We start from the raw sequence: 25,747 nt of genomic DNA, 5'->3' as shown, positions 1-25,747 counted from the left end.
CAACTAATAATATTTATTTAACAAAGAAATTAAATGTGGTCTATAAGTTTACTTTTTAAAAAATCAAAGACAATGGGGGAATGAACTCGTCCATCTTACATCAAGTTATGTTAGATTTTTTAAACCTCCACCCTCCAGTCGACGCATGTCACACAAAAAATGTAGACCCAAAATGCCAGCAAATGGACATATTAAAAATCTCATGTAGATCTACATAAAAGATATAACTTAGACCTATTCGCTCGTCCATTATGTCACACATAAGTGGGTGGGGGTGTCTTTTACATTTTCACAATTTTACATCTTAAAAAGGAATTTTTTTAAAGTTATTTCGTACTTTATTTCTATAGATCTACATCATAATTAATATTTTCATTATAGACCTACTGTATCTTAAACCAGCATAGTTAATATTTTCGAAAACCAAACTCTTTTAAAAAACAATAGGGTTAATGCTGAATTACGACGTCATTTTATAAGGGTGAAGTAAATGGGTCATAAAAAGTGACATTATTTACGGACAGCCCCTATAAAGCTACATCTATTGAATCCGCTTCTATTGTAGAATTTAATCACAAAAAGCTCCCCCCCCCCTAATCTTTTACACCAGCTGGTCGCGAGACGTCATTTATTTACGACCCTTGGGGTGATAGAGAAATGTTATAATAGTGTTAGTTCTAGTAAAAGTCTTTCTTACATCTGTGTTTTCCCCGATTATTTCTAAATTAAATTTGTACGAGTATAAATATGAACTAGATTGTAGCATAAACATCAACCTCTTTCCTGATTCCTTTACTACTGTAGCCGTCTAGGCCTATATAGTAAAATGTGTATGCATGTAGGCCTAATCTAAATCTTTTTTAGCGCAATTTCCATACGGACAATTGCGATTATTAACTCGTCAAGGATAGAAGGATGTGTGTCCGCAGCTTTAAGTCGTATCTCCTCCTCAACGAAGCAATATCGAGGACTAGTTCCAAATGCAAATATGTTAAGCAAGTTCCCAGGATGATTGTGGGCCAAAAAAATTCCTGGAATTCCTTCCTGGATTTCCCGGAAAAGCCGAAAAAAACTTTTTAAAAATGCAGTTTTTGGCCCATATCTCGGCAACCAGACCACTTAGCGACTTGAAACATTTACCAATCGATTCCTGCCATAATTTAGAACAATATTGCCGAAGAAAGTTTTCAAAAATATCCTTTCGTTCGGTCACAAAAAAAATTAATTAAGGAAATAATTATTGCGCTTAAATTGTCACTAGACTTTTTATTAAAATGTTTATTTTTTTTTTATTATTTCAATAGACAACAATGATCACCGAGACAAAACTCTACATGTGTACCTAAATAATCATCTAATAACCTTAAAACAGACAGTGATGCTGCATCAGTCATCTCAGTTACAGTGTTGTTTCTTCCAGATTTTTTTCTCTGGGGGGAGGGGGGAGGGCGGACAAAAATTTTCTAAGGTGGGGGGGGGGGGACGCTGTTAAAAGTATGTATTTTCTATATAAATTCCATCTCAGTTACAGTGTTTCTTCCAGACTTTTCTCTTCGGGGGTGGGGGGGGGGGGCGGACTAAAATTTTCGGGGTGGGGGGGGGGGCGGTCGGACGCTGTTAAAAGTATATATTTCCTATATAAATTCCATTTCGTTCGGAAGAAACTCTGGTTACTCAGTTGATCCTCTCTCTTCTCTCTTTGTTGCTGAGTAACCTGGTCCAGTAGCGTAGCGAGGGGGGGGGGGGACATATGTCCCCGGGCGCCGACCTTAGGGGGCGCCAAAATGGGTTGGAAAAATAAATTGAAAGGTTGAGGGGGTGCAAATTGAAAGTTTGTCCCCGGGCGCCGGGAAGGGTCGCTACGCCTCTGACCTGGTCCAAATAGACGGTCCTAGGACCTTTGACCACAGGTGCTTTGACCATAGGGGGTTTGACCATAGGGGGTTTGACCACAGCGGAGCTTTGACCATAGGGGCTTTGACCATAGGGGGTTTGACCACAGCGGACCTTTGACCATAGCGGTGCTTTGACCATAGGGGGTTTGATCATAGGGGGTTTGACCATAGGGGGTTTGACCACATGTGTTTTCTCAGCAGAGGGTCTTTGATCACAGGTGGTCTATCAACTGGTGTTTGATCAAAAGCGCTGTGTCCGGCTTTGATCACAGGTGTTTTGTCCACATAGGGTCTTTGATCTCAGGTGTTTTGTCCACATAGGGTCTTTGATCTCAGGTGGTTTGTCCAATGCTGTCCATATATGGTAAGGATTTATTTTAAAAGTTGCTAAATTATATTTTAAATTTCGACAGGATGTAATAATATGGTCAAACAGATATACTGACATATTTGCGTGCTATAGCACATCTGTCATTTAGTTAACCATTTTATGTATTACATCTTTGACTATATTGTTGGCAAGTTTTTTTTATCATTTTATCTTTTATATATGCTATGTATTTTCAAGTACTTCTACATTATTTATTTGTGAAACTTGTTATATGTCGCATTATTTGTGTTTCATTTATATTTAAAATAAATCTATGAGGCCTAGCACCAGCCTATATGTGGAGACTAAAATATAGTTCTTGGCTTTTTTTTTTAAATACATGTTAATTTCTATTAACGTACTCTCAGGAAACTTGTATAAAATCGTGTTAATTGTATCACATCTATGATCAAAGCTGGACACAGCGCTTGTGATCAAACACCAGTTGATAGACCACCTGTGATCAAAGACCCTCTGCTGAGAAAACACCTGTGGTCAAACCCCCTATGGTCAAACGCCCTATGATCAAACCCCCTATGGTCAAAGCACCGCTATGGTCAAAGGCCCGCTGTGGTCAAACCCCCTATGGTCAAAGCCCCTATGGTCAAAGGTCCGCGGTGGTCAAACGCCCTATGGTCAAACCACCTATGGTCAAAGCACCTGTGGTCAAAGGTCCGCGCACCAAATAGACCACAACTCCCGTGCTTTCAATATGGTGTCTACAAGTTGGTGGATGATCGGGGGTAGGGATCCGAAAAGGGAAATTCAACGCCATATTACCTGAGGATACACTTCCACGCGTTTCTGGAAACTGTGGTTCGGCAAGTGTTTTGGTTGACGGTTTTGAACTAAGATGATCTGGTATCTAGAATCTTGGTCCGCATGGAGCATAAAGCAAAAGGTACGGTAGTCTGGGTCTGAAAGTCAACATTCCCGCATTTGGTCCGTGGTCCTTACACTTTACTTTTAACTAACGTTAACAAGGGGAATGAGGACGGGATCAATAAGTTCTACCCCCGGAGGAAAAAAACCCAGGATAGATTCACATGGTTGAAAGCATGTCTCTGTCAACACGCACCACACCTTATCAGACTCGGGTAAGTGTTTGATGTCCGTTCCTTCAGATATTTGCGAGCCAAGGCCAGAATGCCAGGACCACGCCAATGGTGGAGACGATGACACCGGTACCTCCCGAGCCAGGTAACCGGACCTTGTCAGGGTCCCTGACCCGCGAGTTACTTCGCCGCTACAGACGAAGTAGAAAAAGAGCAAGAAGCAGCATCTAGGTTCTTCATTTCCTTCTATAAGCACGATGAAAAACAACATAGACGGCAACATGACAAAGATAATAGGTGAATTGTAGACTTTTTAAAAGACTTTTCGTTATGATGTTAAACTAATGTAAAAACTATGGGAAAGTGATCATGAGAATTCATTTAAAGTCCAGAATTCATCACATCTTTAGACTTTTCTATTTTGATGTTTTATAAGTATTTTTTCCCTGAAACTATCAAACATTAACTACCATTTTACCACAGTATACAACTTATTCACACTCATTATAATAACGTTAACATCTAAAGCAAAAATTACATATTTGCTGATATAAGAATATAACAATGGTTGCTAACTTTCGTTTAATGAATTGGGTGGGGTAAGTTTGTATCGAGACGATACGACAAACTTGTTTTTAAAAGTGTTATCACATATGAGCAAAATATTGAGAGTCGGTGTGATATAAACTATATCTTTTAGCTCTGTAGCTTTTAGACTTAATCATCATAGCAAAGATAGGTATGATTCAATTGAGTAATTTTCTTCTATCACCAAAGTATGTACCAATAATAAGGTAATAATTTTTTTGAAAAGCTATAGTATCAGTGTCACTTTTTTCATCCCACCACACGCTTCTGATGGAGGGGTACATATCGTATGTTTTTGACGTCATATTTTGATTTCCCCATTATTTTAAATTCGTTAAATATTCACACATACACAGATCCACCCCAACACAAATCTAGCAAAAGAATTTTGTTTCATAAATTTATTTCATAATTTGAAATCACGAAATTTGAAAAACGGATGAGCACTTGGGTAGCTTCAACCAAACCGCAGGCTAGGCATGTGTAGCCTGGTGCCCGCGTCTCTCTCCTTCATCTGTAGAATCAACGCGGCCAACTGGTCAATCAGTTCCTGTCGAGTAACGTCCCTTTTCCCTGGAAAATACCATTTCAAGTTGTATTTTCATTTAACTTTTACTTCAGCAAGTCTAGGAATATATGTTGGATTAATGCGCACAAAAGAATTAAAACATTAACTTAAAACGATTTTAGTCGTTGCGATGTCGATATATGTCACCCCACCCCCCGCTCTTTTTTCCCTTGAAAATTTGCAGTTGGTGTCCCCCCACCCCTCCCCGGTAAAAACTTTAAAGTTTTCAAATTTAATACTAATAATGTTTATCTGTAGTCGGATGTTTATGCAGCATGCTGTGGTATTGTTTTCTCTAAAAATTTGCATGTACCTAAAATACTTTTTAACTCTGATAAACCATTCGTTGAACTGGCAGAAAACATTTATTATATAAATCTCGCTTTTTCGTTTGTTTTGGTGTCACCCACATAAATGGTGTCACCCGGTGCGGTCCGCACCCCCGCCTCGCGATGCCTCTGGATTGTGTCCTGGTTAGTGTATAAAACCGAGTTTTATAAAATAAAATTATTTCTTTTAAATGTCACTGTTCATTTTCTCCATTTAAGTATTTGTTAGAATTTGCTGTATTGCCACACAAGCATTAGTTGTTCTTGACAACTTTTATAGTCGCACTGTTAAACTCGTTAACTTAAATTGATACCAACTTTCTGTGAGTTTATTTAGTTTACCATGTGGTATGTGATAAGCCAAATTGGTGAGGTTTTTTTTTTTTTTTGTTGTTTTTTAATTTAATTTCTGAAAATATCAGTAAGAAAAAATACATATAATCCGTCGATAATTCATTAAAAATCTACCCAATTAAGATTTTTATAAACACATCGAATTAAGTAAAACTGATCGAGATTACGAATTTCTTCTTTGTGAGTCATCAGGATCTATATTATTTTTTAAAAAAAATAGTTTTCGTTTCTAATTCTATAGAGTTTCTAGCTTAGCTAATGTAACATACAAGTTCGAGGTATTTTAAAATCGAATACGCACACTTTCTTTTAATTTTCATTGAGAGCATCTAGTTAAGATAATTAATTTAAGTAGGCTAATTACTTAATAGTTTAATTTACACGATATCAATTCTATATTTTTCAAAACTATTTTCAAAATTAAAAATGCACACTTTTATCTCAAGCAATTATTTTTACGGCCAATCGGCCTTCATCAGTCCTAATTTGAACGATCGGCCTTTAACCGTATTACTTTGGACAATAGGCCATAAGGCAGTCGACCTAGAGCAATCGATCTACATGAAATTGGCCTTCGGGAAATCGGCCTTCGGACAACCTCTGGACAATCGGTCAGTTACATTGTCATTCTGCGAATCGTTTCTTGAGGTGATTGACTTACCCACGGCTGTGTCTGTGTTGTCCCATTGGCTGTAGCCCTGCTCCTTGAGCTGCTCCTTCAGCTGCTCCTTCAGCTGCTCAACGTCCGCGGTCTGCGGCAGGTCACGAAATCTCATCTGTTTGAACAAAAGTCTGCCAAGACCTGTGGTAGGGAGAGAAAAATATCATTGTCACGAAATCTCATCTGTTTGAACAAAAGTCTGCCGAGACCTGAGGTAGGGAGAGAAAAATATCATGGTCACGAAATCTCATCTGTTTGAACAAAAGTCTGCCGAGACCTGGGGTAGGGAGAGAAAAATATCATTGTCACGAAATCTCATCTGTTTGAACAAAAGTCTGCCGAGACCTGGTGTAGGAGAGAAAAATATCATTGTCACGAAATCTCATCTGTTTGAACAAAAGTCTGCCGAGACCTGGTGTAGGAGAGAAAAATATCATTGTCACGAAATCTCATCTGTTTGAACAAAAGTCTGCCGAGACCTGGGGTAGGGAGAGAAAAATATCATTGTCACGAAATCTCATCTGTTTGAACAAAAGTCTGCCGAGACCTGGGGTAGGGAGAGAAAAAATATCATTGTCACGAAATCTTATGTTTGAACAAAAGAGAAAAATATCTTTGTCACAAAATCTTATTTTGAAACAATAACATCCTGCCCATGCGTAGGTGGGGGAGGAGTTAGAGAAAATATCATGGTCACGAAATCTCACGAGAGCAGGGAACGAAATATACTCTTATCTGATTAAAAAATCGTCTGGTAAAGATCTGTGGATGGGGTGGGGAAGAAAAAATACGTAGGTAACAAATTCTCATGCTTGAACAAGACTGACAATACATGGGGGGGGGGGGGGGGGGGTAGAGAAACTATCATAGATCTAATTCTAATGAGGCTTGAAAAATATCTAAGATCACAAGAAAAGTCTGCCAAAACCAGTAATAAAAAAAACCTCACAACTATGCAACGTATCATCACTTTCTAATAAACGAAGTCTACGGATAGGAGGCAGTTTAACCAAGTAATTCGTCCCAAACGTATCAACAAATTAAATGCTGTTAATATTGGTTTTCTGTCATCTGGTGCTAGGGCCTTGTCGTGGCTTGGCAGCTTGCGTACCCTGACGACCCCCAGAGCTATACCAGCGGGAGTGTTAACTCCTGGCAGGTTCAACCAAGCTGGGAAGGTCTGCGCGGGTAGGGGTCAGACGAAAGCTAGCACCCCGGTCCTCCAGGTTGGGGGTTGAGCATAAGGTCAGCAACCTTATCTCGTAAAACAACTATCGCTACAGAAACGCAGACAGAGAGAAACAAAGACAGCTCGGACCATGGGAAAAATGGATCTCCCGATGGAGAATTCATGAAGCCGGGTGGTGAAAGCCAATATGTATTGGAAACTACCAGGTCGACCACCATTATTTCCACTAGGACCACCATCAATATTGGAGCTTGGAATGTCCGCACGATGTACGAAGCTGGAAAAGCAACCCAAGTAGCAGCAGAAATCAGACGCTATAAAATAGCTATCCTGGGTGTCAGCGAATCAAGGTGGACTGGCTCAGGACAAAAAAGGCTGATATCAGGAGAGCTACTGCTGTACTCAGGTCATGAGGATGAAAATGCACCACATACTCAAGGAGTTGCACTCATGCTATCAAACCAAGCACAAAAGGCTCTCATCGGATGGGAGGCACACTGCCCGCGGATCATAACAGCTACCTTTAAAACTAAAATAAGACGAATAAACATGGACATAATACAGGCCTACGCCCCAACAAATGACAGCAAAGAGGAGGACAAAGACGAATTCTACAACAGGCTAATGACCATTATCCAGAACCGCCCAAGAAGAAACATCCTTATACTCATGGGCGACTTCAATGCTAAGATTGGAAGCGACAACAGAGGATATGAAGAATGTATGGGACAGCAGGGTTTAGGTGAGATGAACGAAAACGGAGAAAGATTTGCTGACTTGTGTGCCACAAATAATTTAGTCATTGGCGGTAGTCAATCACAAAAGGATACATAAAGCTACTTGGGTATCACCCGACCTATCTACAGAAAACCAGATAGACCATATATGTATCATAAAAAAGTTCAGGAGATCACTTCAGGATGTACGCGTCAAGAGAGGAGCTGATGTTGCTTCAGACCATCACCTACTGGTAGCTAAAGTAAAACTCAAGCTGAAGAAAAACATGTTGGAAAACAAAAGGAAATACAGGTACAACACAGGCCTGCTAAAGGACCCATCTAAACTCAACGAATTTAAACTTCATATGTCCAATAGGTTCCAGGTACTACAAGAACTAATAGAAGAAGAGACGATAGAGGAAACATGGGAAAAAACTAAAAGTATATTAACATCAACATGCGAAGAAGTGCTAGGCCCTATCAAAAGACAAGCGAAGGAATGGATATCAGCAGATACCATGAAAATTATTGAAGAGAGAAAAAGAAAGAAGGCAACATTAAACAACAGCCGCACACGGGCTACGAAATTAAAAGCACTGGAAGAATACACCGAAACGAACAAAAATGTCAAGAAACACATAAGGAAAGACAAACGGAGCTATTTGGAACTGCTGGCAAGAGAAGCGGAAGAAGCACTGTACCATGGTAATATTAGGGACGTGTACAATACAATTAAGAAGATATCTGGTAAGTACAGTAAGCCAGAGAGGCCAGTGAAAACCAAAGATGGAAAGACAATACCTGATGCGGAAGGACAGATGAAGAGATGGGTAGAACATTTTGAAGAACTACTGAATAGACCAACACCAGAGTGCACGCAAGACATACCACCAGCTGAAAGTGACCTCCCTATAGACTGCAACCCACCTTCAAAAGAAGAGATACATAGAGCTATAAAGCAGCTGAAAAATTGGAAGGCTCCAGGAATAGATGGTATACCGGCAGAAGCACTGACAGCAGATATAGAAACTAGCACCACACTACTATACACACTCTTCAAGAAAATCTGGGAAGATGAACAAATACCAGAGGAGTGGAAGGAGGGACTACTCATAAAGCTTCCAAAGAAAGGCGATCTTAGTGCATGCTCTAACTATAGAGGGATAACACTTTTGTCCACCCCAGGCAAGTCTTCAACAGAATATTATTAAACAGAATGAAGGAAGCCATAGATCCCCAGCTTCGAGATCAACAGGCGGGCTTTAGGAAGGAAAGGTCATGCATAGACCAAATTGCTACCCTGCGCATCATCATTGAACAGACCCAAGAGTGGAACTCATCTCTCTATATTAATTTCATAGACTATGAGAAGGCCTTTGATAGCCTGGATAGGCAGTCAATGTGGAAATTGTTGAGACACTACGGGGTGCCACAGAAAATAGTCAACATTATTATGTCTTCATATGAAGTTCTCAAATGTAGAGTAGTGCATGGCCAACAGACTACAGAGGCCTTCCCAGTACGGACCGGAGTAAGGCAGGGTTGCCTACTTTCACCATTCCTGTTCCTACTGGCCATAGACTGGGTTATGAAGATGTCAACAGAGAAAACGCGAAACGGTATACAGTGGACATTGTGGAGCCAGCTGGATGACCTGGACTTTGCTGACGACCTGGCCCTCCTTTCTCACACACAACAGCAAATGCAGGATAAAACCAACAGGGTTGCAAATTTTTCTACAAGCCTGGGTCTGAACATCCACAGAGGGAAAAGTAAAGTTCTCAAAGTCAATGCATCAAACAACAACCCTATAACACTGGCAGAAGAAGCCCTAGAAGAAGTGGATAGATTCACCTACCTTGGAAGTATTGTTGATAAGCAGGGTGGGACAGAAGCAGACATAAAAATAAGGACGGGTAAGGCAAGAGCAGTCTTCAACCAACTAAAAAATGTTTGGGGTTCGGGAGATTTAACCCTTAGAATAAAAATCCGGATCTTCAACACACTAGTAAAACCTGTTTTACTCTATGGAGCCGAGACATGGAGAATAACTGCTATAAATAAGAAGAAAATACAATCATTTATAAACGCATGTCTCAGAAAGATCCTGCGAATTCGCTGGCCTAAAGGGGGTCGGCGTGGTCGAGTCGGTAAAACTCATGGTTGCTAAACCGAAATGTCTCGAGTTCGAACCCTCGGGCAGATGAGGCTCGTTAGCTGGGGACAGCCACTCTTCTAGGAGACAACTCCAAAATCAAACAACTACTGCCTTGTAGTTTGTTCTTGGTTGGACAAAGGCTATGGAAGCAAATCCAAAAAGAAAAGCATGCTGAAATCGGAGTCAATGGCCTCAATGGCGCATAACCAGTTGACACGTAATCCTTAATTGTGATGGAAGCATGGTCGAGTCGGCAAAGCTCATGGTTGATAAATTCGAAAAAGTCTCGAGATCAAACCCTCTTGCAGATAAGGCTCGATCCCTCCCAACACTAAAAATTAAGAACGAAGAAGAAGAAGAAGCTGGCCTAAAACCATCAGAAATGATGTTCTATGGCAACGGACAAATCAACTGCCAGTGGAAGTAGAGATCCTCAAGAGAAAATGGAAATGGATTGGCCACACACTCAGGAAGCCTGTATCCAGCATAACAAGGAATCCACCTGGAATCCACAAGGCAGGAGGAAGAGAGGCAGACCAAGAAAGACCTGGAGACGTGACCTGGAAGAAGACACCAAGAAGATTGGATACACCTGGGGACAGTTGGAGAAACTAGCCCTGGACAGAGACGTCTGGAAAGCTCTTGTCAGCGGCCTATGTCCCAGTAGGGACGACAGGCAAACATGACATGATGAATATTGGTTTTATTTTGTAATATTGCATTTTATGTTAATTTCCATAGTAAAACAAGTTAATTAAAAAAGTCTAGTGACATTTGTGCGCAATTTCCTTATGTTATCTAAAAATAGCTCTGACGTATAATGTTGGGGTGCGTTCAAGCTAGAAGAACAATCGGTTTGTAGGTGTTTATGTAATTTTAAAATTTGTGACCGAACGAGAGAATATTTTTGAAAACTTTCTTCGGCAATATTGTTCTAAATTATGACAGAAATCGATTGGTACATGTTTCAAGTCGCTAAGTGGTCTGGTTGCCGAGATATGGGCCAAAAACTGAATTTTTTCGAGGTTTTTTGGCTTTTCCGGGAAATACATGAAAGAAACCCGGAATTTTTATGGCCTATGCTCATTCTCGTAACTTGCTTAACATAATTGCTTTTGGAACTATTCATCGATATTGCTTCGTTGAGGAGGAGATACGACTTAAAGCCCGGACACACATTCATCCATCCATCCATCCATTCCCAGAAATGACGAGTTAATAAACGCAATTCTCCAGAATGGAAATTGCGCTAAAAACTGGTATGGCAAAGAGTCTGCTTTGAGATGGACAGGTACAGGCCGGTCTTCATGTTTTTTTTCCCTTTTTACACTCTGGGGCGGGGGAGGGGGGGGTTACATTTCCAGGGTTGGGGGATTACAGATACTGTTCAGTATATGTTTTATATATATATATATATATATATATATATATATATATATATATATATATATATATATATATATATATGGACGACACAACTGGGAGGGAATATAGAAAATACACGTAACATCATGTAGGAATACACGAAAGGTCATGTAGGACACACATGAAAGGCCATGCATGATACACACTTAATATGACGTATGAAACATATGAAAGTTTATGTAGGACTAACTACGCTAATGTATGACGCTAGAAGCACGTTACGCCGCATGCGTACTTTAAAGCACTGCTCAAAATTAAACCATGAAGGAGGTTATGACGAAAGCCTTGAATATCAGATAGTCTATTCATGGACCTCTTCACAACATCAAAGGCTCGGTACGTTATTTTTGTAAAACAATAACTCAGGCGTAATAACTATTTATTTATTGCAGTAGTTTTTAGTTGTTCTGGAAGGGCAATGCGATGCACTCGTATTGATCAGACTGAGTTACGCCTACGTTTTGACGTGTTAGCTTAAACGTCCATACTTATGTGTTTAAACGTTATTGAAGATAACCAGTTGACTGAGCCAGATTTAGCAGCTGAAGGTTTCCGTTTTTACAAGCGTTTATTTCCCTTGAATCCGCCGTTTGTCTTACTCGCCTTGTCATGGGAGGAAACTTGTGAGTTTAACTTCATCTACTTCTATCAAACCGATTTCAAAAGCAGAGGCGTAGCTAAGGGAGGACGGGTGGGGTGTCAGCCTCGGCCGCCGACACAAGGGGGGTGCCAAACAGGGTAGAAAAAATATAAAAAGCGCATTCTGCATAGTACACTTTAAGACAATATATTGCTACATGGCTTTACAGACTAATTTCCTGAATTGGTGTGTGTGTGTGCGGGGGCGGGGTGCTTTCTTCGCCTTTGTTTGTATAACTACATTTTTATTTAAACGACGTGTATTGGAATTAGTAAGCCAAATCAACAAATGAAAAGAAATGCCCCCCCCCCTCACACACACACATAGGCTACACTCCATGTAAAGCTTTTATGGAGACGTATCCCTTTAAAATAGCCTAAGTTGAACTGTCTCTGAATACATTATCGTATTTAGCAGAAACCACACTATATTATAGGTATCACCGGGTGCAATCTTCGAGTCCTCTAAATGTTATGGAGTGTTTTCAACAACTGGCTGTTGTTTTTTTAAATTGATAAATTATCAAAGGCGGATGTCACCTCCAGCCAGTTTTATTTGTCAGGTCATGAATCTGGAAGCCGGTTTCTGGTTTTCCATTATTCGAACTTTTCGACTGGTGCCAAATTATTCTCTTACCACAGCGGTAAGTGAATCGAGGATTAATTAATACACATTAATTCTATATAGATGTTACTCGGTAATTACAGCACAATAATGCGTGTATATTATAAACTTTGGATCATCTTTGCATTTATTGATTTAATAACGATTTGTGTTCCGTCGCCAACAACAAAACATTTGAGTTAAATGGAAAATCTTGGCAAATTTAAGTGTTTTATAATGCTACTACGCTACAACTAGTTTGTAAATAGCAACATTTTTGTCCCAATTTTCCACTCTGGTGTTGACATTAGTGTGAGAATAGGGACAAAACTGTTGCTATATACACACTAAAGGTAATAAATGTTTATTTTAGTCGACGCAAGTTTCCATTTTTACTTTCTCGTATATGTACTATATAAAAAGTTTTGTAATCGAAATGAGATGTTAATACTTGTTGACGTTTTGCACCTCCTAACTTTATACGGATTGTAGAGAAAGTATTGTTATTGCGAAAAAGAAATCGAAATTTCCAGATTTTACAAATCTCGAGGTTTTACATCTTCCAAAATCTGAAAAACTTAGTTTTGCATTTTTGATTGTGGGTGTGTGTGTTTGCGTGTGAGTGTGTGTCTGCGTGGGGGCAGGAAGGGGGAGGGTGTGCTTGTGTGTGTGTGTCTGTATGTGTGTCTGTGTGTGTGTGTCTGTGTGTGTGTGTGTGTGTGTGTGTGTGTGTGTGTGTGTGTGTGTGTGTGTGTGTGAACACGATAACCTAAGTACAGTTTAAGTTAGGTTGACGAAATTACCAATTTTCAATAGCAAATTGGTAGTTTTCTAACAACATTTGAGCAAATTCTATGTAAGTGGAAGAGGTACTCATGCAACTTTATGTTTCTCAAAAACCGACAGCTGTACAGAGTATTGTTTTAGTTTAGTGGACAAAATTTCAAATACAATATTAAATTGTATGCGGACGTTTCTATTTACTTTTAAACGATTTCTGTTAAACGGAAATATTACTTTATTACTGTTTGAACACGATTATTTGAGTCATGCTACAATTTGAAAGACCACATTTCATGCATGAGTAGGCTACATTGGCTATAAGATCTTGTACTTAGATTACATTTCATTTTTAAGTGTTCTACAATATGGTAAATTGTACTTAGCCTATATCCGATTTGTAAAATACCAGTAACTTGAATACTTTTACGGAGTCAATGGCCTATATGGCGCATAACAAGTTGACACGTAACGCTTAATTGTGTTGGAGGCGTGGTCGAGTCGGCAAAAAGCTCATGGTTGATAAATTCGAACAAAGTCTCGAGTTCAAACCCACTGGCAGATAAATCTCGATCCCCTTCAACACTAATAATTAAGAACGAAGAAGAAGAAGAAGAGAATACTGTTACAGTTAAATTTCATGTATAAGTATAGTTTCCCTTTCAAACCTGACGATCTATGGGGCAAGTGAAGTAGAGTTCACATGTTTCTGTGACCTCGGCATGTATAAGTATACGATCTTATATAAAGGTTTTCATAAACTTTTGAGTGCTTTCCCGTAAATGAAACCTAATAATTAATAACTTTTATAAAGGAGTAGTGATCTATTTCGGCACCCAGGACGAACTATCAATTTTGCACCCCCACTCCAAAATTAGGTCTATATAGGCCTATATTTATTGATTACTATTTCAGATAGATAAATGAAATTTCCCATTATGGTTTCTTAGGTATAAAGTATCGAAGTGTTAAAGTGTCATAATTTTTATTCGGCTGTTTTGTAGTTGAAGATTTAGTGGAAAATGATAGGTAATAGAGAAATGTGATTGCAAGTGATGAAGTATCGTAGTTCTGGAGTTCGGGATGATTGATTCTTGTGGTATTAAAGTATTGAATTATATTGACTGTCAAAGTGTAGTAGTAGGTCCAGCGAAATCGTTGTTGATTTGGAGTATGTAGAGATTGGTAAAGTTAAACGAGTTGCTGTCATAGTTCTGGAGCATCGAGTCTAGTTATGTTTAGGTATCGAAGTTTGATATGTGTTGTGAATGTAGTAGAGTATATCAAGTAGTCGAGTTTATCGTACGTTAGATGATTTCAATTCAGTACGGAATCCATGAGAAAGGTAGGCGTTCTCTTGTTGAAAAATCTTAAGTTTTTTTTAGGAATCTATATTACCACTTTTAAAGTATTAATACATAATATTAAATAGGATGGAATTTATAACTAAACTTTGTTTTTTCAAATAATATTTTTTTTCATATTTTAATCAATAATTCTAGCAATGTCTAAAACAGTTAGACCTACCCATGTTTAATGCTTTGAAAGACCTCCCTTTATTTAGGGGGGATCCAAAAAATTCATTACAATCAACAAAATTAGGCATATAATAAAATTAAAAGTATGTCATCAAAATTGAATAGAAGTATGTTATAATCAAGCTACCATTTTTTAGACTTTCAAACAAAACCTACAGTTAAGTAGTCAATAGGTAAAATATATTGCTTTTACAAGGTTACATAGCTAATATAAAAGATTTGTTAAAATTATTACGTAAAGAAATTTAGAGCTTTAAATTGTGTTTTTCAAGCATGTCTTAGTTACACTTGGTTAATTTAGCCATTCTGGTGAAAGCTATTTCCCTTGAATAAAATTTTGGTATTTGGATTTTTAAATGGGAGATAATTCGTTGCTTAACTTAACATTCATTTCAAATTCCTGCACCTTAGGTTAACCGCTTACCTATAAATACAACTTTAAGTTATTATTTGCTATTGTTACAATTATATAGAGCAGAAGTTCTAAACGAAATAGTTTGGTAGGTTTTTTTTAGCATTATCAAGTTGAAAAACAAATACATATGTAGCTGTTGTAGATTGCAATACTTAATGTTAGTAGACATACAGTCTTAGTCGTAAATTAAACATCTAATTAATTGCCTTTTCATATTTTTCACCCTCTCCTAAAGGATTCATATACAACGATTTTAGGCTGGAACCTTTTATTTTTCAAAAACAAAAATCTTTACAAAATTTACACAACATAGACATTTTACAATTATAACTAAAGAAAGTCAAGCTTAAAACAGGTAAGTTCCGTTTTGGAACTCACCTTGGGAGGACTGCAGAGAGCCCAACACTACAATAACTTTTTTTCATTGTTTTTTTCACAGACTTTTTTTTCCCCCGGAAGGGGGGGGGAGGACTTAAAATTTTCTAGAAGGGGGGGGGGGGGCAGGGGGGTGGCTATGTCGTAAGAACAAAGTAGACTCTTGGACTTAGCAACTATTTCAATAAAATGTAATTACACTTGCAAATTGGAATTGAAGGAATAAGTACAAACTTTTGAGACGAAGGAGGCAAGTAAAATTTGATTTTGATGTCTGCTTAATACGGTTATACAATTGATATTAAATAAATATGTCAATTTTTATCAATTGTTTTCTTATACATATGTTTTAGTAATTAATTTGTGTGAAGGGGGGCGTTTTAATAAGTTTCGCCTAGGGCGCTAAAAAACCTGGCGCCGGCACTGGGTGGATGAAATTATATAAATATATATACAGGTAACCAAAAAGTGTAGGCCTACTTAACTCAAATTTCTATTTCTGAAATACATTCAAAATTTGATAATTGTATATCATATTCTCATGAAACGTATATCTTGAACTTTTCGCTTCTATTTGTTTTCTCGAAAAGCATCATTTTTTTCACACACTGCTATATTTTTTATAGTCCGATCCCAATTTTAGTGTCATCCCTACCCTTACTGTTAAATAAGAAAATACGGGAAATTATAGGGTAGCCTACAACCGTTTTATTGTTTATATTTTGCAGGAATTTGACAAATAATATACTTGACATATAATTAACACGCTTACAAATAGTTTAAGCGGTTTACTCTTAAAATTTTCTATAAAATGTATTCTCTTATTTTAGTTTAAAATTGCGGCAACTTTTTAGTTATCCTTTCAGAAAAGTTTTCAACCGCACCTCCGGTGCATATACTCTGATAGGTGGGACACACGTTAAAGGCGTTTCTAACACGGCTTGACGTTTCAGCGGTTTAAATTGTGTTTTGAAACCCATCAATTGAATAAACTGCCCATAAAGAGGACACGTTCTATTGACTGATGAGTTTATCGCAGTAAAGTCTCGACCATCGACCGCCCCAGAGCCACAATGTCAAATTGGGAAACCATGTTGGCATGAAGGGATGACGGAACACGCTCGGCATGGAGACTTCCTATGTGCGCGCGCATTGCCACGCCCATTTCCGTCGTCCGGCCATTAGAACCAGTGAGCCAAAATTTCAGGTAACGCGTTGTATTTGTTAATTGACTTACATTGTTAAAACATAAAAACTTTTAAATCGGTTATCAAATTGAGCAATGAACTTTAACTGATGTATTGATTGCTGTTAGTTTTCATACGAAACAAGAAATTTAAAAAAAAAATCTTTTCCCCGCTCATTTGCGGATCAAAATGGATGAAGAGAAAGAATTAAATGCGTACATCGATAATGCTAGGTTTTAGAATTGAAGTTGTATTTTTTCTATCAAGTAACCAGTGTTTCTTCTAGTCATCTCTTCGGTGGGTGAGGGGCAGTAGCGTAGCGAGGGGGGGCGGGGGGGGGGGACATATGTCCCCGGGCGCCGAGCTTAGGGGGCGCCAAAATGGGTTGGAAAAATAAATTGAAAGGTTGAGGGGGGTGCAAATCAAAATCTCGAGGGGGGGTGCAAATCAAAATCTCGAGGGGGGGTGCAAATCGAAAAGTTTGTCCCCGGGCGCCGGGAAGGGTCGCTACGCCTCTGGTGAGGGGGGGGGGGCTCAGCCGCCCTCCCGAACGAAATGGATTTTTTATAGAAAATATATACTTTTAACTTTTGTCTGAATACAGGTGTGTAAGATAATATTCTAATGTCTAAAGGGTTGAGGCCCTTAACTTCAATATGATTAGCATTTATCTACTCGACTTAACCCCAAACTTAAGGCAAAATGAAAAAAAAAGATTTTAAACGGAAATTATCCTAACATGAAGAACAGCAGAGATTTTTTTTTTTTTTTGTTTTAGCTCAGATCCTTGACAGAAGAGCACAAACAACACTTAAAACAGACATTAGTCATGTTCATTTTTCATGTTCATGTACATTTTTTTGTTCCTAGCAAAACCTTCTTATATAGAATGTATGCCTTGTGGAATAATCTTCATAATCCTCCGCGTGATACCCAGATTTTAGCAACGCTTTTATTAAAGAGCTGTGGTATGATTATATACGGTAAACGTAACAATGGGACATTATGTAAACACTACTATAGTTCAAGCGTGATGAATAAAAGGTGTAAGTGTAGAAATTACAATAAAACATTTTTGTTATTGCTTTAGATCTGAACTTGATACTTTCTGGTAAACAATTTATCAGTCCAACTACGCCTTCCCATCTGATGATAAGAGCCGGATTTATTTAGGCTTTTAGGCAAAAGGCAAACGTGTAGATTCTGACCAGTACCCTATTTTTTATTTTTTATTTTAGCGGGTTAATGGACAGATGTATGAACTTCCCCTGGGTTTACTGGTTGGCCCGGAATTTGATGAGTTAAAGTCGTTAGCATTATGCCCAGCCGCCCTTTATTTTCCCCGATGCGAGTCAGGTACTCATCACAGCTGGATGGACTCAGGGATATCTCACTGACACAAGCTCGTGAACCGAACTCGAGACGTTCGTGTTCGTAATGGTACGCTCTGTCGCCCGACCACACCATTACATGTGTCTCTTACAATAAGTTGGTGCTCCATTGCCGCCCACATTTGTTGCAGACTCCTAGCGGCGTCAGTCGTCGTGTGAAGGTCTGTCTGACGTGGCACGCACACCACGTGGGTTGTGACGTAAAAGGTGAACTGATCTGAAAGGCTAACTGGGGTTTTAGTCGCGACCTCCACGGGGGGCCTCACGCCACTTAACATCAACCCATCAGCTGAAGGAGAGCTTAACTGATGAGCTAAGTAAGACCTACTTCAGTTAAAACATCTGTCTGGCGGTGAGGTTGTAGGTAAGGATGGCTTTCAGACTAAGAGGTGCAGTGTAGTGTAAGTGGATTTTGGGCCGAGTCACGCGATATTACTCGATTTTAATTCCTCCCCTCACCCCCTTCCCTTCAAGCAAATTATCGTCAAGCGTCACAAAGCTCGACCTCCCTTTGATGCTAAAAACATGAGTCGTCAATTTTGTCTGTTGTTCATTGCATCACTAAACCGTATGTATATATATATATATATATATATATATATATATATATATATATATATATATATATATATATATATATATATATATACATACAATTAAGCTGTGTTACAGCACTAAACCTACTACGGTTCATGCTGCTACAAGTGTCTTACCTTTTAAGACAACGCCGAGGCACGATACCTGTAGCTTCTCCCGAGTTATATCAGAGAAATTGTAACAACGCAATAATGTATTGCAATCCGTTTTGTTTTTAAAAGAATTACTCGGCATGTTAGCTTCTCATAGCTTGAGAAGACACTACAAATATAGAAGAAAAAAATGTGTTGACTCAAAGACTACTTTTCTACAACCTTGATCCAGTTTGTCGTCTACTCACTAGTAACATTCTAACCAGTGTGTGTGTGTGTGTGAGACGTTTTGTGGGTGTGTGAAGTGGTGTGGGTGGTGTGGGGTGTATCATGTGACTACACTCAGTACATATTACTGTAGTGTGGGCTGGGGGTTTGTATTCACCGCACGGTCGTGATCACGTGATACCCGCTAGAGAGCGTGACTCGTCCGTGCTCTTTCAGTCTCTGGTTGGCCTATACTTTCACGCTGCAAGTTATTCTTGTATCATAAACTAAGCACTAAGTCAAGATAAACTCACATCTTTAACTAGTCATATAAACCAGTGAACTAGAAACAGTTCAAATTATACACTGCTAGGCATAGCATATCTCACAAAGACTGTAAACGTAATTTTAATTGAACCTTTTTGAACGTTTAATATTAGACATAAAATGATATAGATATATGAATAATTCTAAATTAATGGATTAATTTTAATGAAATTTGTAAAAGTTATTTGCTATTTTTCAATGCAGTAATTCGGGATTTAATAAAGTAAGAAATATTGAAACATAATCAGTATTAAAGACTTGATTGAATTTACAAGTTTTCTGAACTTTTATTTTTATTGATACACCTGAAGAATATTTTTTTTCAATTGCCCTGTATTCTCGCTATTTAATTAAGTGTACAGTTTATGAAAATCCTGTTTCATTTTTTTTTGCGGTATAAAATTTACATTTTAATCAATAAAAACAGCAAAAGGAAAAAAAATAAAGCTATAGAAACTTTTTTTAAAATTTATTTTTCGAAATGATCTACAAGGTAACACATGCAATATTCGATGTATTCCTGTATTCACCCGGCCCTTTTCTTTCAGTAGTAGCATGAAGAATTTTTGTTCTAGCTAACTTGTGTGTTTTATTTTTAAAAATTAACATTTCAAATTATTGAAGACAAACATTGTATTCGCTAGGATGAAAGCTTTGCGTGACCAATCAACCCTAAAAACGATCCGAGCAAAATTTACCGAAAACTTTACATAAACTCCAAGAAATCCAAAACAACAGATCGCGTTTTATCAGCTTTTATTCGGTTCATAATGGCAGTTTGTTTATTTAAGCTCAAATTTGTTTGCTTCGTTGATAAAATTTTGTTTTGAAAAAAAAACGCGCGTATAAAACGTTTGAGAAATAATGTCCATCTGAACAACCAGGATTTTGGTTACAAAAAATATTTTTAAAAACTAAATAAATAAAGTTATATATATATATATATATATATATATATATATATATATATATACATATATATATATATACATATATATATATATATATATATATATATATATATATATATATATATATATATATATATATATATATATATATATATATATATATTATACAAATGTTTTTGACAATCTGCACTCAAACGACTTGATCATCGAGACTGTCGCTACGACTACTAAGTGTATTTTCGATACTAAAAAACTACATAATTGTTAGCGTGCTTACATTACTAAAAACTACATAAATGTAAGCGTATTTTATCACTAAAGACTACATAATTGTTAGCGTGTTTTTATCACTAAAAACCACTTAATTTTTTATCGTGTTTTATTAACTAAAAACTACATAATTGTCACCTTTTTTTTTCATCTTTAAAAACTACATAACTGTCAGCGTGTTTTCAATACTAAAAACTACATGATTGTAAGTTCCCGTTTAGAGATAACGGCCCCTGTGGCAGAAGAAACAGAGCTCATCTGTTTCTCTGAGCTCACGTGCAGCGGTCGTGTGGTCAGTACTGTGTCCAGCTGCGTGTACCTACCCCGAATCAAAAACACATCAGCCCACAAAGACGCCCTACATCAAATCCGTGTGGACTAAACTATCATTAGGGTCAGGGGAGGGATAGGTTTGACTCATAAAGAAGAAATATTATTTAAGAGTATGTTCAATCTGTGGAAGGGGGGGGGGGAGATTCGTTACACGGGGAACTTTACTCTTGCCATCAAGACATTTTTTTTAAAAATGTGATCTATGAGTATCTGACCTGGGGTAGGGAAGGCTGCTCTGGTCATCAAGAAAAAAAAATGTTATCTATGAGTATCTGTATTAATGGCGTGGCCTAGCGGTGGAGCGCTAGACTGCTAACCCGATAGTTTCGAGTTCGAATCCGGGTTCAAGTTAGTGGAGTCCACCCAACTTTGATGGGAACCTAACTCGTTACGGAAAGTAAAGGCGGCTGGGCATAGTGCTGACCACATTATCCCTTTATATACCGAGGTCAAGAAACACTTGAACTCCACTTCATCTGCGCAATGGATCGTTAGGTCTAAAGAGGAATCTTTACTTTTTACTTTCTCGTATATACAAAGTATAGAGAAAGTATTGTAATCGTGCAAAAAAAAAATTCTAGATTTTTACAAATCTCGACGTTTTACACCTCACTGATACGGAAAAACATAATTTTGCAATCTTGTCCGTATGTCTGTGTGTCTGTCTGTGTGTGTGTGTGTCTGTCTGTGTGTAAACACGATAACTTGAGTACCGTTACAGCTAGGTTGATGAAATTTCATATATAAGTATTTTATCAAAATCGTAGTTCCGTATCAACTTTTGAGCGATTTCCGATAACCGGAAGTGGTACTTTTTCTACTTTGAATTTTTCAAAAGCCTATAACTTGAGTACTATTTGAGATAGATAAATGAAATTTAACATGTAAGTAAAAGATCTAATTCTCTACATTCTGTCAAATTTTGAGTAATTTCCGTTGAACGGAAGTAGCAATTTACGCTACTTCCGATTTCTCAAAAAACTAATGTAAAATTTTAAAGTACTAATAATATTGCGCACTATTATGCACTTTTTTATTTGGCGTTCACTTGGTGTGCAATTCTTTTGTCTACGAGATTTTATTCTATTTTTAAAACTTTAAGTATTTAAAATGGATTAAAAATCATGTCTATAGCCCGAGTTCCCATCCCCTGTTATTTTTTATAAGAATATTCGAGAAAGTTTAGGGGAGATCACTCCCGGTTTATTATTTTATGAATATCTGACCTGGGGGAAATTCGTTGCTCTGGTCACCATCAGCGCCATTGTCTGTGTGGGCTTGAGCCTCGTCCACCATAGAAACCAGGAAGATGAAACAGGTTAGGATAAAAAATTTCGTGCTGTCTGGGCAGATCATGGTGAAAATGTTTTCTGGGGAAAATTGAGAGACATTTCTATTTATTAGATATACGTCAAAGCAGTGGCGTAGCGAGGTCGTGTGTCACCCGGTGCGGCACTTAATGGTGTCACCCCCCCCCCCCCACAGGCGTAGTGACCCTTCCCGGGGACAAACTTTCAAACTTAACTTTCGATTTCCACCCCCACCCCCCCCCCCCCCGTCAAGTTTTTTGCTATTTTGCTATTTTTTGTCTTGGTGTCACCCCCTAAATGGTGTCACCCGGTGCGGTCCGCACCCTCCGCCCCCCCCCCCCCCTCGCTTCGCCCCTGCGTCAAAGTATTCTTATAAACATGCAAAGCAGATTTTGAAACAAAATATTATATACATCTAAAAACAAATTATATTAAACTTGTGTTGTAGATCTAGAAAAATATCAGTTAAGAAAATATATTAATTCATAAGGTTAACTATTATTTTATTTTGACACTGCAAAATGTAAGAAAAATGTAAGAAAAAAAACGTTAATTAGACTTTGCTAGAAAGTTTGAACAGAAGTAAGGAAACTGTGTGGCTGTTTTAAATTTCTGCAACTTTACTATGTTTAAAGGTTGGCTAAAGTTTGAATAAAACTGAATAAAATTTCCTCTGCGTTTCTCCATTATATAGAAAATGCTAGAAAAAAAAATTCAGAATTCTTTAACATTAACACAAACCAACAGAGAATGGTGCTTTAAGCTTTGTTATTATCAACCCGATTTTTATTAAAACTATTTTTTTTAAACAAAAAAAGAAACGTAAAACAAAACTTATTTCAAAACTTTAAGATAGTGAGGATTTATCCCGCATTTAAGGCTGTTTTAGAAATTTCAAATTTTCACATTAAAAAATGCATATTCAAAAAAGTTTTCAATATAACTTGTTTATTAAAATCAAAGTAACAAATTAAAATAAAATAACGAAAGTGCGTTTAATTAATAAACATAACTTACTGAATGATCTAGAAGCTTTAAAGAATTTCAGTCTGCTCGTTAGCTTTGACGTCTGCTGAAAAGGAACTAAAAAGTTTAGCGCTGGATGGGGTGAAGAAATAAAGGCGGTGACGACACAGACTTGTGACGTAATGAGCACCTCCCTGCGCTTCTGAACGGCCGTTTCACACGGTGTCCGCCCGTCACGTAGCGTTTTATACCCGGATGATCCCACGCGGGATCACCTGCCCGTCTGGCACTGCGGCGGGCGTCACGTGGCCCTGATATCCCCATCAGGCATGTGATCACCGACACCCCGCCCCCCCCCCCCCCCCCACCCCCACCCCCTCCGTATAATCTTCCCTTGCGCGTGTTACTATCGAACTAATTAAAAACGTATTTACGACCTTCACCTTCTGTAATTAAATAATTACATAAGCTATTTCCCGGTATCACATCTATTCTCCAGTTATCCTACTTTAACAACTAATTATTGAATATTGTCATTATCTTCAAGGATTCTTCATTCAAGAGAAAACCAATTTTTATTACGGCAACTCTAATAGTAGCTTAAGTTTTATTTATTAACCCGTTCAATGTCGTCACTATTGAACCTTGGGTCGGTGAGTGTAAGAGGAAAGCGCTATTTAGAAGCGTACTATCGGGAAGTACACATTTTTCCGTAAAAGGAAAACGTAATTCAGGGGCGGAGGAGATACACGTATGTCGCTTCTTCTTCTTCTTCTTCTTCGTTCTTAATTATTAGTGTTGAAGGGGATCGAGATTTATCTGCCAGTGGGTTTGAACTCGAGACTTTGTTCGAATTTATCAACCATGAACTTTTTGCCGACTCGACCACGCCTCCAACACAATTAAGCGTTACGTGTCAACTGGTTATGCGCCATTGAGGCCATTGACTCCAATTTCAGCCTGCTTTTCTTTTTGGATTTGCTTTCATAGCCTTTGTCCAATCAAGAACAAACTACAAGGCAGCAGTTGTTTGATTTTGGAGTTGTCTCTCATAGAAGAGTGGCGGTCCCCAGCTAACGAGCCTCATCTGCCCGAAGGTTCGAACTCGAGACTTTACGGTGTAGCAACGTATGTCGCGAAAGAACACATTTTTGGGGACATCATGGACACCAATTCGTCAGGGAAGTGGACGAAAATGGAGAGAGTAGACGAAAATAGTTGTAGATAACTATCTGTATACATGCGGTTTGGTGCAACTAATAATATTTGTATCAAAATATAGCATAAAAAAAGAAACAGGCTGACAATGTATGGATTCGAAGAATGATTAGAAGTTGTCAGAACAAGAATAGTCGGGGTGTGTATATATAGGAGCCGGACTTTTTCCCGAAAAACACTAGCCCGAATACCGTTTGCCCGAAGGCCACCACTTGCACGAATGTGACAAATGCCGGAATGGACACTTGCCCGAATGCGACAAATGCCCGAATGGACACTTGCCCGAATGCGACAAATGCCCGAATGGTCACTTGCCCGAATGTGACAAATGCCGGAATGGACACTTGCCCGAATGCGACAAATGCCCGAATGGACACTTGCGCAAATGCGACAAATTACCGAATGGACACTTGCCCGAATGCGACAAATGACTAAAAGCCACTAGCCGAAGGCCGTTTGTCCGAAAATGTTAATATTATATAATAAATTGTGTTACCAAATAGACATTCTTAATCACAAAGTATGACATTTTGATAAAACAATTCTAAGCATAAAAAAACAAATTTGTTTATTTTTTTTTAAATTTAGCTTTTATTTATTGAATTTTGAGAAATTGCAGAATTTTTTACAATTTTAAAAAAAATAAATGTGAGGTGATGTTGGCGGCGGTATCTTTACAATTTTTAACACGTTTTTCTTAACTCAGCTTCGCGTTTTTTGATTAATGTATTAAACACCTTGTTTAGCCAACGTGTTGCAGTGGTTATAGAGAGTTTAGTACATAGTGTAGGCGGCACGGCGTCTCGCAACATTGAACCATACTCGCGTTTGTTTGATTTGTGTTGTATACTTAACTTGCTTGGTGATCATTTCACTGAAGTACGAAACGCGGTTTAGGCTTTTCAGGCATTTGTCCCAATCGGGCAAGTGTCCATTCGGGCATTTGTCGTATTCGGGCAAGTGTCCATTCGGAAAATCGGCCTTCGGACAGGCGGCGCTGGGGGAAAGTGTCTTTTAGGACACTGGTAAAAGTATATATGTTCTATATAAATTATTTTTCGCACGGGAGGGGGGGGGGCAAAACGAAGAACGTCACACCCCCCCCCCCCCCTCCCCGCCAAAGAGATGTCTGAAAGAAACTCTGCGTAGATGGCTAACGGGCTGTCCTGGACGAAACAACGCAGCAGTTCACGTGCAGCCACTTGGTACACTAGTTTGTTTTGGCTTCAAATATTTTTAAAAAAACTTGTCGCTTCTATGGTTACACGAGTTGTAT

General features: G+C 38.3%; 1 protein-coding gene across 1 annotated transcript; it reads right to left on the bottom strand.

Annotated features, from left to right (window-relative positions):
- Window positions 1-4,294: 4,294 nt before the first annotated feature.
- Window positions 4,295-23,515, bottom strand: LOC131929301 (uncharacterized). The gene is made up of 4 exons (XM_059285393.1): window positions 23,305-23,515; window positions 22,204-22,347; window positions 5,821-5,961; window positions 4,295-4,481 (listed from the first exon to the last, which is right to left on the bottom strand). Exons 2-4 carry the CDS (start codon window positions 22,331-22,333, stop codon window positions 4,366-4,368), a joined length of 387 nt encoding a protein of 128 aa, XP_059141376.1. The 5' UTR covers window positions 22,334-22,347; window positions 23,305-23,515; the 3' UTR covers window positions 4,295-4,365.
- Between the last annotated feature and the right edge of the window lie 2,232 nt (window positions 23,516-25,747).

This window comes from Physella acuta, unplaced genomic scaffold (genome assembly GCF_028476545.2).
Source record: "Physella acuta isolate Inbredline_101_S28 unplaced genomic scaffold, ASM2847654v3 ptg001607l, whole genome shotgun sequence".
Taxonomy (NCBI): Eukaryota; Metazoa; Mollusca; class Gastropoda; family Physidae; genus Physella; species Physella acuta.
The sequence above is the reverse complement of the archived record's forward strand: the minus strand, read 5'-3'. Positions and strand labels throughout refer to the sequence as shown.

What these genes read in the sequence shown, in the direction of transcription:
- LOC131929301 (XM_059285393.1), bottom strand. Translation starts at nt 22,333, where the DNA reads ATGATCTGCCCAGACAGCACGAAATTTTTTATCCTAACCTGTTTCATC. An exon ending in GAGCAACGAATTTCCCCCAG is followed by an intron (nt 5,962 to 22,203) that starts GTCAGATATTCA and finishes TCCCTACCACAG; the next exon opens with GTCTTGGCAGACTTTTGTTC. An exon ending in CAACACAGACACAGCCGTGG is followed by an intron (nt 4,482 to 5,820) that starts GTAAGTCAATCA and finishes GGTATTTTCCAG; the next exon opens with GGAAAAGGGACGTTACTCGA.